This window comes from Eupeodes corollae, chromosome 1 (genome assembly GCF_945859685.1).
Source record: "Eupeodes corollae chromosome 1, idEupCoro1.1, whole genome shotgun sequence".
Lineage (NCBI taxonomy): Eukaryota > Metazoa > Arthropoda > Insecta > Diptera > Syrphidae > Eupeodes > Eupeodes corollae.
In genome coordinates, this window is record NC_079147.1 from 58681250 (window position 1) to 58696474 (window position 15225).

Below are 15225 nucleotides of genomic sequence, written 5' to 3' on the forward strand. Positions count from 1 at the left end.
ACGCATTTATTTTTTTTTGAAAGTTAACACAGTTTTCAACTGAAGAAATTTGGGAATATAGTTTCAAGTCATCTGCGAACATCAAACAATTAGAGAATTGCAGACAGTTCGGAATGTCATTGACGAAAAGATTGAAAAGGAGGGGTCCCAAATGACTTCCCTGAGGCATTCCTGATAAGACTTCAATAAAAAAGGATTGATTGCCTTCCATTTTAACAATCTGTTTTCGATTTGACAAATAAGATTCTAACCATTTCAGAAAACCGAATCTGAATCCCATCCTCTCCAACTTTCTTAATAGAAGTGTATGATGGACTCTATCGAGCGCTTTCACAAAATCCGTGTATAAAACATCGACCTGCATTCTTTTTTCCAAAGCAGATAAACAAAAAGTTGTAAACAGACACAAATTCGTAGTAGTAGAGCGACCACTACAAAATCCATGCTGTCTCGAAGATATTATGTCTTTCACCGTGAAACTAAGTCTATTGAACACCAACTTTTCAAAAAGTTTTGGAATCGCTGAAAGTTTTGAGACTGGTCTATAGTTCTTTATTAAGTGCTTGAGACCACTTTTATAAATAGGGCTGATGGATGATATTTTCCACTCTTCTAGAAAAACCCCAGAATGGAGGGATTTATTAAAAAAAATTGTTAGTCCTTTACAAAGCGAAACAGCACATGCCGATATCAAAAGATGGGACTAAAAATTAATACAGAGAAGTCAAAAATGATGGTGTTTGCGCGATATAAAAGAGTTCGCCTTATGACGGTCATTTTCTAGAAGCCGGTTAAGAGGTCAAATATTTGGGAGTTAAACTAAATCCGGCTTTAAATCTCAACTAACACCTAACCGAAAAAGCCAATAGCTCTCAAAGCTTGCTAAACCTATCATGGAAAAATGTGTTTTCCAACAAAAGAATAATTTTATCTGGTTAGTGCGTTGGACTAACCATCATCAGTCGTTCTTTGACTTTCAAAGAGAAAACAAGTTATAAGTGGATAGTAGATAATTTTTTAATTAAAAGTGCATTTGTAAGGTTTTCTATTTAAGAAGGCAGTAAGCCACAATTTGAAATAACTAATCGGTAGCCTAGTGGAGCTGGCGTCAAAACTACAATATCGTAAGAAGAGACCGGCCCGACTCCACTCAAGGGGGCGGTGTCGCTCTCTTTATACGAAAAGGCATTAATTATAAAGTCATATACAACAATGAATTGCGAAAGCTCAAGACGCTAGAAGTTTGCGTTGTATGCATCTCTCTCTCTCAAGGAAAGCGGATGTATATGATTGCGGCTTATGCGGCTGGAGCTCCGCAGGTCACTTACTTTGCATCAGAACTTGAGATTGTTTTTAGGGAACTTAAACTGAGCTTGGAAGAAAACTATTTCATCTTGGCCGGTGATTTGAACGCAAAACATGAAGATTGGGGAAATCAACATAGTAATCCCAGAGGTAATCATCTTTTTAATTTGATGAATCTTTACAGCGTTGAATATGGCGTCGACCTGCTGGCTACTGAAAGGCCATCGTATCCAAGAAGCGGCTCCTTTCTGGACCTTTTGCTGTACGACACCAGACTGACAGTTACAGACAAAGTGGGTAATCACCCGTGTTAAGCGAACTTGGAACCACCTTTCATGGCAGTATTGTTTCTTGAATTCCAAGAAAAGGCGCAATATACTAAGTCAATATCTATCTCTTTCTTAAAGAATTAATTTTACTATTGAACACCGGAAATTTAGCTTTTTTGGCATTAAATCAACCATTTTGAGAAGAAACAGAGTGAAGTGCATAAGCTTGATAGTTAAAACAAAAAAATCAGAAAAAATAAGAAAATTGCTTAAGGCAATTACTAAAATATAAAATATATTAAGATATAAGCTGGAAACTAAAGTAAGGAAATATAATTGTATATGAATTATTGCTACTATGTAATTTACTTTTTTTTAGCGAAATTAAAGTTGTTCTTCTTTCAAATTGGATTACTTTAATTTTGGAAAATTTTCCATAAAGTTGGCTGAACCAACAAAATTCTTTAATTTCGTTTAAAACGAACAACAACACCATCACGTGGTCATCATCAATTGACCTGGCCATAGTCAATTCAACATCATCACGTGGTCATCATCAATTGACCTGGTCACAGCTCAACGTACTCATCGTCTTCATCATCAGCTCAACGTACTCATCGTCTTCATCATCAGCTCATCGATCCATCATTAGAACAACGTCTTCATCATCGTCATCCTCAGCTTCAGATCCTCATCATCGTCGCCGTCATCGCAGTCGTCGCCGTCATCGCAGTCGTCGCCGTTGTGGTCGTGAACTCAACTCTATCTCCTTGCAATCAATTGGTACAAGGTAAGTCGTTATGCCTCAAAATTATGGTAATTATAGACGTAGGTCAAAGACTCACAATGCTCAGACATCTCCGGCATCAAATGCCCAAAATTGTAGGAAATGTACTGAGCCTGATAGTATGGCGCCAATGGTAGAATGTGGCACCTGTTTTAATTGGTTTCATTTCCCATGCGTGGGGGTTACAGAAGAGGTAGAAAGCATAGATTGGCACTGCGGCGAATGTGTTAGTAAGCTTCAAGCAATACAGGATTCAACCTCAAAGGAGAAATCCACAACTAATGCTGCCGCTTCAGGCGTCGAAGTTCAACCATCCTCGCAGGATGATTCCGTAGATGATCATACTCCAGTGAAGGGTCTATGTAAGCCGGTCGAAAAAGCTAAGCACAACAAAAAAGCAACAAGGAGCAATGGTTCAATTGCAACAAAAGCATCAAGTGCAAATAGAGTCAAGTTACAACTTCAGAAACTGGAAGAAGAGCGAAAACTTCAAGCAAAGCGTGATAAGGAATACATTGACAAAAAATATGCAATTCTTGAACAATGTTCCATAGATGACGAAAAAGATTCAGTTGTGAGTGCACATTCCGTCAGTGATCGCGTTTATGAGTGGGTAATGAAATCGAATTTACAGGAAGTGACAGGTGAAAATAAGAAAAATACGCAGAACAATTTCCATGATGGCAAGTTGGACAACGGGCGAGGTGAAAAGGAAAAATATACCGAGTTAGATGTGACAACTAGTCCAGCACCAGAATTAAACAAAGCTCAAATCGCAGCAAGACAGTTCATGTCAAAAGAACAAGTTCAGTTCTCTGGGCGACCTGAAGAGTGGCCTCTTTTCATTAGTTGGTGGAATAATTCATCAAAGGTGTGTGGATTCAGCAACAATGAGAATATGCTAAGGCTACAACGGTGTTTGAAAGGAAAGGCTCTTGAAGCAGTACAATTCAGACTTCTTCATCCAGATCAGGTCGAGGGGGTGATAAAAACATTGAAAATGCTATTTGGTAGGCCCGAGATAATTATTCAGTCGCTTTTGCAGAAGGTAAGAAATGAACCTGCACCTAAACATGACAAGTTAGAAACTATAATACACTTCTCACTCGAGGTAGATAATATGTGACGCATGATGGAGGTTACAGGTCTTTCTGCTCATCTCAACAATCCTTGTTTACTCCAGGAACTGGTAGAGAAGCTGCCAGCACAAATAAAACTTAATTGGGGTATGTTTAAACAGACTATTTCTTGTGCCGATTTGTCGGTGTTCAACGATTGGATCGCGAAGTATGCAGCAGCTGCGTCAGAGGTTACGGTGACAGTTCCTTACTCATTCGAACAGAAAACAAATAAAAGGACAAAAGCTATTATCAACATTCATCAAGAAGAAAAGCCTCAAGATGATAATAAGTGTCCTGCATGCAAGGGTGATTGTAAATCGCTATCTTCATGCCAAAAATTTGTGCAGATGACTTTGCAAGATAAATGGAAGTTGATTAAAACTGGTTACATCTGTCGAATATGCTTACGCAAACATGGCAATCGTCGTTGCATGTCATCACAGCTTTGCGGTGTTAATGGATGCACCTATCGACATAATTCGCTTCTTCATAACAGCGAAGTTCAACTGAAAGTCAGAAACAACGGTGATGTGCGAACAAACCATCCAACCTCAAACAACAATGGCGTTCAGAACACCCACTACAGTGGTACAATCATTCGTCCAAGTGCTTCTCTTACTCTTTTCAAGATCGTTCCGGTGAAGTTACACTACAACAACAAATCTTTAGATACGTTCGCCTTCATAGAAGATGGATCGTCAGTAACTCTCGTTGATGAAGAATTAGCATTCGCACTCGGTGCCAATGGTGAAACAGAACCTTTGTGCTTAAGGTGGACTGCAAACACCCATCGCCGGGAGGACTCATCCATGAAGATTACTTTTGAAATATCAGCCCAAGACAGCAATCATAAATACTTGCTCCCAAGTGCACATACAGTCAAATCATTAGATCTTCCAAGACAGACACTGGACATAAGCAGCCTGATGCAACAGTACGCACACCTGAAGGGATTACCAATAAAATCATATTGGAATGCGAAGCCTCAAATCCTGCTCGGTCTTCAACACTGGCGATTGGGAATGCCTCTGAAAAATAGGGAGGGTGATGAATCTCAGCCGGCAGCAATAAAAACAAGGTTAGGGTGGACTCTTTTTGGTGTTTCATCGGTTGGTACTGAACTAAATAAAGAAGTTGAAGCAAAAATTAACATTCATCTTTGTGAATGTCAAAATGAGATGGATTCACAGATGCATGAAACAGTAAAGCAATATTTCGCATTAGAGAGTATAGGCACTAGGCCTACTAAGCGAAGACTCTCGGACGAAGATTATAAAGCAATGCAACTACTGGAAGAAAAAACTATTTTCTTGGGTGATAGTTATGCCGTTCCGCTGTTGTGGAAATATGAGAACATCCAGTTGCCGGACTCGAAGCCCATGGCAGAAAAAAGATTACGCTGTCTCGAAAGACGTCTTCTTCACCAACCTCAACTCGTTGAACGGGTCAATAAGCAAATCGAAGAATATCTGAAGAAAGGATACGCAAGGAAGCTAAATGATTATGAGGTGAATAATTCAAAGACACGATCCTGGTATTTACCTATATTTCCGGTCCTGAATCCAAATAAGCCTGATAAGTTGAGGATTGTCTGGGATGCGGCGGCGAAAGTCGAAGGGGTATCTTTGAACTCGTGTTTAATAACAGGACCAGATGATGTACCATCGCTGCCATCCGTCTTATTTCGATTTCGTGAAAAGAAGATCGCTATAACAGGTGACATACGCGAGATGTTCCATCAAGTGAAGATTCTTGAGGATGATAAAAACGCTCAAAGGTTCTTGTGGCGTAATATTGAAGACGGAAATATTGAGGTGTATCAGATGCAGGTTATGACATTTGGGTCTACTTGTTCACCTTTTTGCGCCCAATACATAAAAAATAAAAACGCAAAAAAATTTGAGATGCAGTTTCCAAGGGCAACAAAGGCGATCATTGAAAACCACTATGTGGACGATTTGTTAGACAGCGTAGACACCGAAGAAGAGGCAATAGCCTTGGTAAAAGACGTGATACACATCCACAAGCATGCGGGGTTTGAAATCAGAAATTTCGTTTCCAACTCTTCAAACGTTTTAAACGCTCTACAGTCCAAAGCTTCAAATGCTAACAAATCCTTTACAAATTACGCTCAAAATGACTTTGAAAAGCTCCTAGGTATGTGGTGGTCTCCAAGCACAGATATGTTCGTTTACACATTCAAGTCAAGCAAAATGCAGAATGACGTTATGAACGGCACACAAATTCCAACGAAACGAGAGGTACTAAGAGCCCTCATGTGCGTCTTTGACCCTCTTGGTCTTATTGCAAACTTCACAATTCAGCTAAAAATCATCCTGCAAGAAATTTGGCGGTCAGGAATAGGGTGGGACGAGAAGATAAAAGATCGGCAGTTCCAAAAATGGAAAATATGGTTGAGCCTGATTCCTAAAATAAAAGACGTATCAATTAACAGAAGATATCTCACAAATGTACATTTTGGAACTGGAAGTCGTGTTGAGTTACATATATTCGTGGACGCGGGTGAAGAAGCTATTGCCGCGGTAGCCTATATCAGAGTTTCCACTCAAAGCGATGTTGAATGTTCACTTATCAGCGCCAAAACGAAGGTAGCTCCAATAAAGACACTCTCAATACCTCGGCTAGAGCTAGAAGCGGCCGTGTTAGGAGTACGACTCTCTAAAATTATCAAAAATGGTCACACAGTTCAATTTGAAAGTTTAACCTTTTGGACAGATTCCCAAGTCGTTCTCAGTTGGATAAAATCCAGCAAAAAATACAAAAGTTTCGTAGCCGTCCGTATCGGAGAGATACTCGAAAGTTCAGATGCAAGTGATTGGAATTGGGTTTCCAGCAAAGACAACGTCGCCGACGATGCCTCAAAATATAAAAGCAACTATGATTTCAGCTCTTCAGGCAGATGGTTTACGGCACCGGAGTTCCTGTACCAAAACCCATTTCCTCTATCAGAAAAATTCTCTGAAGACCTTACATCTGAAAAAGGCAATGAAGAGGTTAAGGAATGTTTTCTTCACTTCGAAAAGCCATCTGCATCAGTATTAGACTTCAACCGTTTTTCGAGATGGAAAAGCCTTCTAAAGACACAAATATTTATCTATCGATATGTCAAACTATTTGTCCTTAAATGGCGAAAACCTTGCAGACCATCAGTATTCCAACTAGACGAGAAGGAAGCAGCTAAGATTCTCCTCTACAAACAAGCTCAGAAAGACAGCTTTCCAATCGAGTATGAAGCCCTAGCTATCGCAACAAGTTCCGGGAATGAGGTCAACATTGGCAAAACCAGTCCGCTCTATACTCTCTCTCCATACTTAGACGAAAATGGACTTATTCGTATTGCGGGAAGAATCGATGCGATAAAAAATGTACCATCGGAAACTAAAAGACCGATCATTCTACCGAAGGATCATCAAGTCACCTACCTGATCGTAAACGAATTTCATATAAAATTTTGTCATCTTTTTAACGAAACCGTGGTGAACGAGCTTAGACAGTATTACTTCATTCCCAGCTTGAGACGTGTTCTAAAAAAAGTTCAAAGAGGTTGCCAGCACTGCAAAAACAACAGAGCCGCGCCGCAGCCCCCACGCATGGCAGAACTACCACCCGCTCGACTTCAACCATTCCAAAGACCATTCTCATACACAGGAGTGGATTACTTCGGGCCACTCTTTGTTAAAATCGGAAGGCGCCTAGACAAGAGATGGGGTATGTTACTTACTTGCCTAACTCTACGAGCAATCCACATCGAGATTGTCCACAGCCTTTCCAGTGATTCTTGCATATTGGCTTTTAAGCGGTTTATCTCAAGAAGAGGTATGCCAAAAGAAGTATACTCCGACAATGGAACAAATTTTCGAGGTGCCAGTAAAGAGTTGCAGCAGGCCATAAGAGACTTAAACAAACATGCAGTAGCCAAAGAATTTGAATTGGATCTGAAGTGGAACTTCATTCCGCCAGCAGCACCCCACATGGGTGGGTGTTGGGAACGCATGGTTAGATCTGTTAAACAAACCCTTACTGAAATATCGCCAACTCGCAATCCTTGCGACGAACTATTAGTGAGTATGATGGCGGAGGTAGAGAGCATTGTGAATTCGCGACCCCTTACCTATGTACCAATTGATTTTGAAAGTAGTGAAGCACTTACCCCCAATCATTTATTGATCGGTTGTTCTAATCAAGAACGACTCCACGCAGAGCCAATACGTGACGGAGCAGCTATCAGAAGAAATTGGATAGCCGCTGAAAAGTACGCACAATCATTTTGGCAAAGATGGCTTCGCGAATACTTACCCGATTTGACCCGACGGACAAAATGGTTTAAACCACAGAGGCAGTTGCAAGAAGGAGATATTGTAGTTATCGTAGACTACAACAGTCCAAGAAAAACCTGGCCAAAGGGTAAGATTCTTAAAGTGATACCTGGAAAAGATGATACTGTTCGGAGCGCAATTGTACAAACCCAAACAGGGATTTATACTCGCCCAGCTGTTAAGCTTGCAGTCCTTGAGGTTCACCAGTTCGATGGAAGTGGTAAGCTGGATCCTAACCCAGTTACCGGGGGGGAGTGTTAAGCGAACTTGGAACCACCTTTCATGGCAGTATTGTTTCTTGAATTCCAAGAAAAGGCGCAATATACTAAGTCAATATCTATCTCTTTCTTAAAGAATTAATTTTACTATTGAACACCGGAAATTTAGCTTTTTTGGCATTAAATCAACCATTTTGAGAAGAAACAGAGTGAAGTGCATAAGCTTGATAGTTAAAACAAAAAAATCAGAAAAAATAAGAAAATTGCTTAAGGCAATTACTAAAATATAAAATATATTAAGATATAAGCTGGAAACTAAAGTAAGGAAATATAATTGTATATGAATTATTGCTACTATGTAATTTACTTTTTTTTAGCGAAATTAAAGTTGTTCTTCTTTCAAATTGGATTACTTTAATTTTGGAAAATTTTCCATAAAGTTGGCTGAACCAACAACCCGCGAAACTGCTTACAGACAGTCGAGTACGACAGTGATCACTGCGGACTGGCTGCTGTAATGCAGATTCCGAACGAACGCGTGGAGTTGGAGGAATACGTTGCAACGCACTCTTACAATTACAGTAAGATGCGGTGGCCTCATTTCACCAATGCCCTAGCGAGAGAACTTCGTTCGAGTGACATAGCCCCACCAAACAACAGAAACCTGACAAATACAGAAATTGACCAACACTTACAACAGATGGATGAAACAATAAAACGAACGACGGAACGAACAATCCCAAAGTACAAAGAACGGGACCAAATGAACGCTTACAGAAACGCGACAATTGACGCACTACGTAGGCACAAAAGTGGCTTACTGACAAGACTCAAAAACTTGCACAGACGACTTACAGACCCACGCGACTTGGAGGTTAGGACACTGAAGTCGTCAATAAAAAATGTCAATCTGTTGATTAAGGAGAACTACAGGCTATCAATTAACCGCAAGATCCGGTCAGTTAATTCGAGCGACCCTAGTATGTTCCCTAAAATCAACAAGATATTCAGAAAAAAGAACGACAATGACCTTCCGAGTCTGAAACTCCAAAGAACCGAAGAAAACAGAGACGTACTCATGACAGCGCAAATAGATCCAGAAGAAGCCATCTTTGACGATGACTTTTATATAATTGAAGATCCGAAGGAAAAAGTGGAGGCGGTGGGAGCTGCTTTCCAATGTTAGCATTCGCCCCAACCACGACCTGGAAAACAGAGCCCTACTTAATCACTTTTACCTTCGAAATGATATGACACAATGGCGATCTGAGAACCGCGGTTTCATGCGGTTCAATGACGATTCCTTGGCAAATGCCATAATCGCCGAGCAAACGGGACCAAGTCCCTTGTTAGTGACGAAGGTTGAGCTTCAGCTCATCTTTAACTCAATAAAAAACAAAAAGTCAGCAGGTGTCGATGGTATATCCAACGTTGTACTAAGACATTTACCGATGGAAGCAATTGACATATACACCACGCTCTTCAATAATGCACTGAATAATGCATATTATCCAGTGCATTGGAAGACCGCTGTGGTTCATCCTCTCCCGAAAAAGGGAAAGGACAACTCCAACCCGTCAAATCTTCGGTCGATAAGTCTTCTTCCGAGCATCAGCAAAGTTTTCGAAAAGATCATTAATAGGGCTCTGACTAAGTGGGCTGCGGACAACAAAATAATTCCGGATAAACAGTTCGGGTTCAAGGCGGGTCATGACACAATTCATGCTGCGTCTAAACTCGTTTCTGATATCCAATGGAATAAATCAAAACAACAATGCACAGGTGCTGTTCTGGTTGATTTGGAAAAGGCCTTTGACACCGTATGGTTAGAGGGTCTTTACATAAAACTGAGCAGACTTGGCATAAGCAAGCCATTGTTGTATATACTTTATGATATGCTTAACGGTAGAAAGTTTGTTGTCAAAAGTGGCAATGTAACTTCTACCACAACATACTCAATTAAAAATGATCTTCAACAGGGAGCGGTGAATTCACCGATTCTCTTCAGAATTTACACCAGCGATCTGATAGGTAGTCTTACAAAGGCAATTGCGTACGCCGACGATCTAATTGCGTACAGAACGTCCCGAAAGGTTGAGGTTATTAGAATTCTCTTGCAGCGTGATTTCGACAAGATTCAGCGATATTGCGACGACTGGAAACTGAAAATAAATGTCCAGAAGTCAGAGACAATTCTGTTCCGAACTCTGTTGGCTAGGGCCACGGGGGATACGTGCAAGAATTGGCGCAAGATGGTCATCGTTGATCTTCACGGGCAGCCATTAGCGAGCAAAAGTGTAGTGAAATACCTCGGTATCTGGTTAGATCAGTATTTATATTTCGACAGACATATAAATGCTGCTCTGACCAGGGCCAGAGGAGCCTTCGCTCTGACGAAACGGCTGTTTTTTAGCAGTCGGCTTGACCCCAGAGTGAAGGTAATTTGCTACATGGCCCTCATACGGCCAATGATCGTTTATGGTTGTCCTGTGTGGTTCAACGTTGCCCCTTCCCAGATGGAAAGGTTTCGGGTGTTCGAGTGGCAGTGTTTACGACGCTGTACCGGCTTATATCGAACAGCCGAATCTTCTTATGTGCATTATTATTCAAACGAGGTCCTATACAAAGGGGCTCGAATCAACAGAATTGACAATTCGTGATAAAACTCGTTCGAGGTCACATTGCAAGAGCTATGTCTTCGACCAACAATTTAATTTTCGGGGCGTTCTATCCGAACGACGAGTATTTTGAGAGTGCACGCTTGAGCGGCTTCATTCCCCCAGAGGCATTCCTCTTTTTAGATAGATGTGGTCTGATACAGGATAGATTGGCAGTTCCGTTAATCTACCACGTCAGACGACGAACCGTGGGTAGGCGACTCCCATAAAATCGGGACGTCATGGCACAAGAGAGCAGAGCTCCTTCGGTTCAGTAGGGCTGTGTCCGAACGGGACCGAACTGATAGGGTGAAGCAGGAGAACCAGTTTTGGTGGCTTCAATCGGCACTTGATATTGGGTAGTCGGGATGGGGCTTTAAGCCTTATCCGTCTTACATACTTGTTTTATAGTTTTAGGGTTTAGTTTTAAGTAGAATAGGCATGGTGGCACGAAAAAAAAATTTAAAAAAAAAAACAAAAAACAAGAAATTAAAAAAAAAAAATTAAAAAAACATTAAAAAAAAATAAATAAAAATACAAAAAAAAAAAAAAAAAAAAAAAAGACAACGAAATATGAAAAACAAAAATGTTAGATAGTTAGATTTGCTGCTGTGGTTGTTCTAGTTTTAAGTAGTTTATAGGTAGAATAGGTAGTTTAAGTTAGTTTTAAGTTTTATTTAAGGACCTTATTTTAAGTAGTTTGTAAGTAAAAATAAATAAAAAAGGTTATTGATATTAGTTTTTTCAAAATTTTCTAATAAAAACAAAACAAATAAAATTTAAACTGAAGTAAAATAGATCTTAAGGCCGAAAGGCATTAGTAATTAGTGTTATAGTTTAGCTTAGAGTGTCCGTATGGGACCATTAAGTTAGTTGTAAGTTATGGATAATTTAGGCTAGTTTTATGAATTTTTGTCTAGCTTTAAGATAGGTTTAAGATTGAATTAAATAAAAATGAATTTGAAAAAAAAAAAAAAAGTGCGTTGGACTGTCATGCAAGGGGTCTGGGGTTCAATCCCTGCCTGTGCAGCCTTAATTTAAAAAAATTAATTTTCGCGGGTACTGCCTCTTGCGAGGAATTGACAAATCCTTCAAGAGTAATTCTTGTCATGAAAAAGTGCTTTCTCAAACTAGCCGTTCGGATTCGGCCTTAAATTGTAGGTCCCTTCCATTCCTGACAACAGTACTCGCACACAGGAATGGTTGAGAGTTGTAAGTCACTAGGCCTTGGTTCACAACGGACTGTTGCGCCACCCCATTTGATTTTTTAATGCAGTAGTTAAATCAACTCTTTGCTATGCTTCTCAAGTTTGGGGGTCATATGAGTACGAGGAAATTGAGAAATTCCACAGCAAATCCATAAAAAGCTCTTCAATCTACCCTAAAATACGCCTCGTAATGCTGTATACTTGGAAAGCGGACTACCAAAACTCTTGACAAATACACTCAAGTCACAGGCCGACTTCATAATAAAGGTAAACTGTCGTTATGAGGAATCAAGGCTTTCAAAAAAACTACTTTTGTATGAGTTGCGGAATAAGGACTGGTGGTATGAAAGATGGCAATCTATTGGCAACGCTTGTGAGTAAACCTTACATATGGATGTGAACAACCATCGTAATTTGAAAGACCAACTCTACCGCATTATTTAGAAAAACGAAGACTATTCTAGATGCCTTCATCGTTAAGGCTCGGAATTCTGAAAGTAGACTCTTATAAAGTCAGCTTAATTATAATCTAAACAAGAAAAACTACTTTCACGACTCACTTAGCTATGGTAAAATATCCGTGATATTTAAAGCAAGGTGTCATCTCATTTCCTTAAGTGATAACCCTTATAATGGAAGCTTTAATCAATTCTGTACGCTTTGCAACCTAAAATCAATATTCAAAGCAATAAGGCAAATTTCCTTTCGAAAACAATCATTAACTATGCAGGAAACTATCCAACTTCTAAACGAGTGTGACTGGAAAACCCTAAGCAATTTCTTAAAAACAGTTTACAAATATAGAATGTTATTAATATTAAAATAAGTTTGAACTTTAGTTTTTTTTTGTTAATTATTAAAAATTTAATTAAATTTTAAAAATATAAACTTATAAACTCATAGCTCTTAAATTCATAATTTGTATATTGAAATTTAAATAAATGAATAACTTACTTAAGTATAAAATTGTTCAAAAAATTAAAATGATTTGTTTAAGTTATTTCATTTTTGAATGACATAAAGATGGAGTAAGTTTTAGTTGCTAATGTTTTAGTCAATACTGTATATCTCTTGTTAGAAAATAGGTTGAAACCACGCCCGTGAATCGTTAGCATTGTAAGTATATCAGGAACTAAAACATAAATTTGGAAGTGCCGGGTGCAACTGTCCATTGAGAACTAGGTCCTAGTGACTAACATCTCTCAATCAATACTATGTGCGACTATTGCTGTCAGGGATAGAAGAGAACTACAGTATTAAGCCGAATCCAAATGGCTTATTTAAGAAAGCATTTTTCATGGATTCTTCGGAAGAGCCAGTACCCGTACTATAGGCATTTAGGCATAATTTGAAAAAAACTAATTTCGATATCCTTTTTATTAACTAAAATAACCATAGCAATAAATATAACTATCTAACATTTTTTTCCACTTGTTCATGTTTAATTTTTTGCCACGTGCCAATTCTGCTAAAAACTAAACCCCTAAACTGTATAACAAGTATGTAAACTAGCCCAGGCTTTAAACCTCATCCCGACTATCCATTATCAAGTGCCACCAAAACTGGTTCTCCTAATTCACCCTATAAGTTCGGTTCCGTTTGGACAGTCTCAAAATAATTGTTGTTTGGATAGAACGCCACAAAAATAAAATTAATGGTCGAAGACATATGTAGCTCTTGCAATGTGATCTAGAAAGAGTTTTATCACGAAATTGTCAGTTCTGTTGATTGGAACCCCCTTGAATAGGACCTCGTTGGAATAGTAATGCACGAACGAAGATTCAGCTGTTCGATATAAGCCGGTACAGCGTCGTAAACACTGCAGCTCAAAACCAAAAAAATTCTGCATCTGGGAAGGGGCAAGGTTGAACACAGGCAACCAGAAACGATTATCGGCTGTGTGAGGGCCATGAAGCAAATTACCTTCTCCTCCTCTGGACCTGGTCAGAGCAGCATTTATATGCCTTTCAAAAAATAAATTCTGATCTAACCAGATACCGAGGTACTTCACTCTACTTTTGCTTGCTTATCGCTGCCCGTGAAGATCAACGATAACCATCTTGAGCCAATTCTTGCACGTATACCTCATGGCCCTACCCAACAGAGCCCGCAACAGAATTGTCTCCAACTTCTGGACATTTATTTTCAGTTTTCAGTCTTCGCAATATCGGTGAATCTTTTCGAAATCACACTGCAAAGGAATTCTAATAACCTCGACCTTTCCGGCCGTTCTGTACGCAATAAGATCGTCGGGGTACTCAATTGCCTTTGTTTTACCACCTTTCAGATTGCTATTGTAAATTCCGAAGAGAATCGACGAATTCACTGCTCCCTGTTGAAGACCATTTTTAATTGAGAATGTTGTGGTAGAAGTTACATTGCCACTTTTGACAACAAACTTTCTACCATTAAGCATATCATAAAGTATAAACAACAATGTCCAAGCCATACCAAGCCTGCTCAATTTAAGGTTAAGACACACTAAACCACTAAACCAGAATAGCAACTTTCCGTTGTTGTTTTACTCGTAATTAATTCCATGGGATATCAGAAATGAGTTTAGACGCAGCATGAATTGTGTCATGACCCGCCTTGAACCCGAACTGTTTATCCGGAATTATTTTGTTGTCCGCAGCCCACTTAGTCAGAGCCCTATTAATGATCGAAAACTTTGCTGATGCTCGGAAGAAGACTTATCGACCGAATATTTGACGGGTTGGTGTTGTCCTTTCCCTTTTTCGGGAGAAGATGAACCACTTCGGTTTTCCAATGTATTGGATAATATTTATTATTCAGTGCATTTTTGAAGAGTGTGGTGTAAATGTCAAATGCTTCCATCGTTAAATGTCTTAGTACAACGTTGGATAACCATCGAAACCTACGCACTCACCATCACTCCAATATATAAAAACATATAGTTCCAGTTTTTTAAGACGTCAAAGCTCGTTTGATCCGACAATCTTTTCTTTTCCGACAGGTTCATTATTAAATCTTAAAATATAAGAAATATTGTTGAACAGACTGTTTGGATACAGGAGCAAGTTTGAATTACCCAATCGTTCATGGTATATTTAAATATTTAAAACAAAATTATGTCATGTTTCCAATCCACCTAGATAGAAGTCTGTTTTGAGAATTATAAAGGCGGCTTATTAAACAATTACCCAATTTCCATTTTTTCAAGTGTCTTTATAAGCTACAAGTTTTGAATTGTATTTTATTTAAACTTAAACATTTTACAAACCAATGTTTTTGGCGAAGTAATTTTTTCCTTAGTTACATTTACGTTCTACTTTTCTAAAAAGAAGAATTAAATCTTTTAA

The 15225-nt window shown here is 39.1% G+C and overlaps 1 protein-coding gene across 1 annotated transcript; it reads left to right on the forward strand.

Moving 5' to 3' along the window:
* Nucleotides 1-3493: 3493 nt before the first annotated feature.
* LOC129939474 (uncharacterized) lies at nt 3494-8080 on the forward strand. The gene has a single exon (XM_056047501.1). It carries the CDS (start codon nt 3494-3496, stop codon nt 8078-8080), a length of 4587 nt encoding a protein of 1528 aa, XP_055903476.1.
* Nucleotides 8081-15225: the final 7145 nt, after the last annotated feature.

Coding starts and splice junctions, on each gene's coding strand:
- LOC129939474 (XM_056047501.1), top strand. CDS start 3,494: ATGGAGGTTACAGGTCTTTCTGCTCATCTCAACAATCCTTGTTTACTC.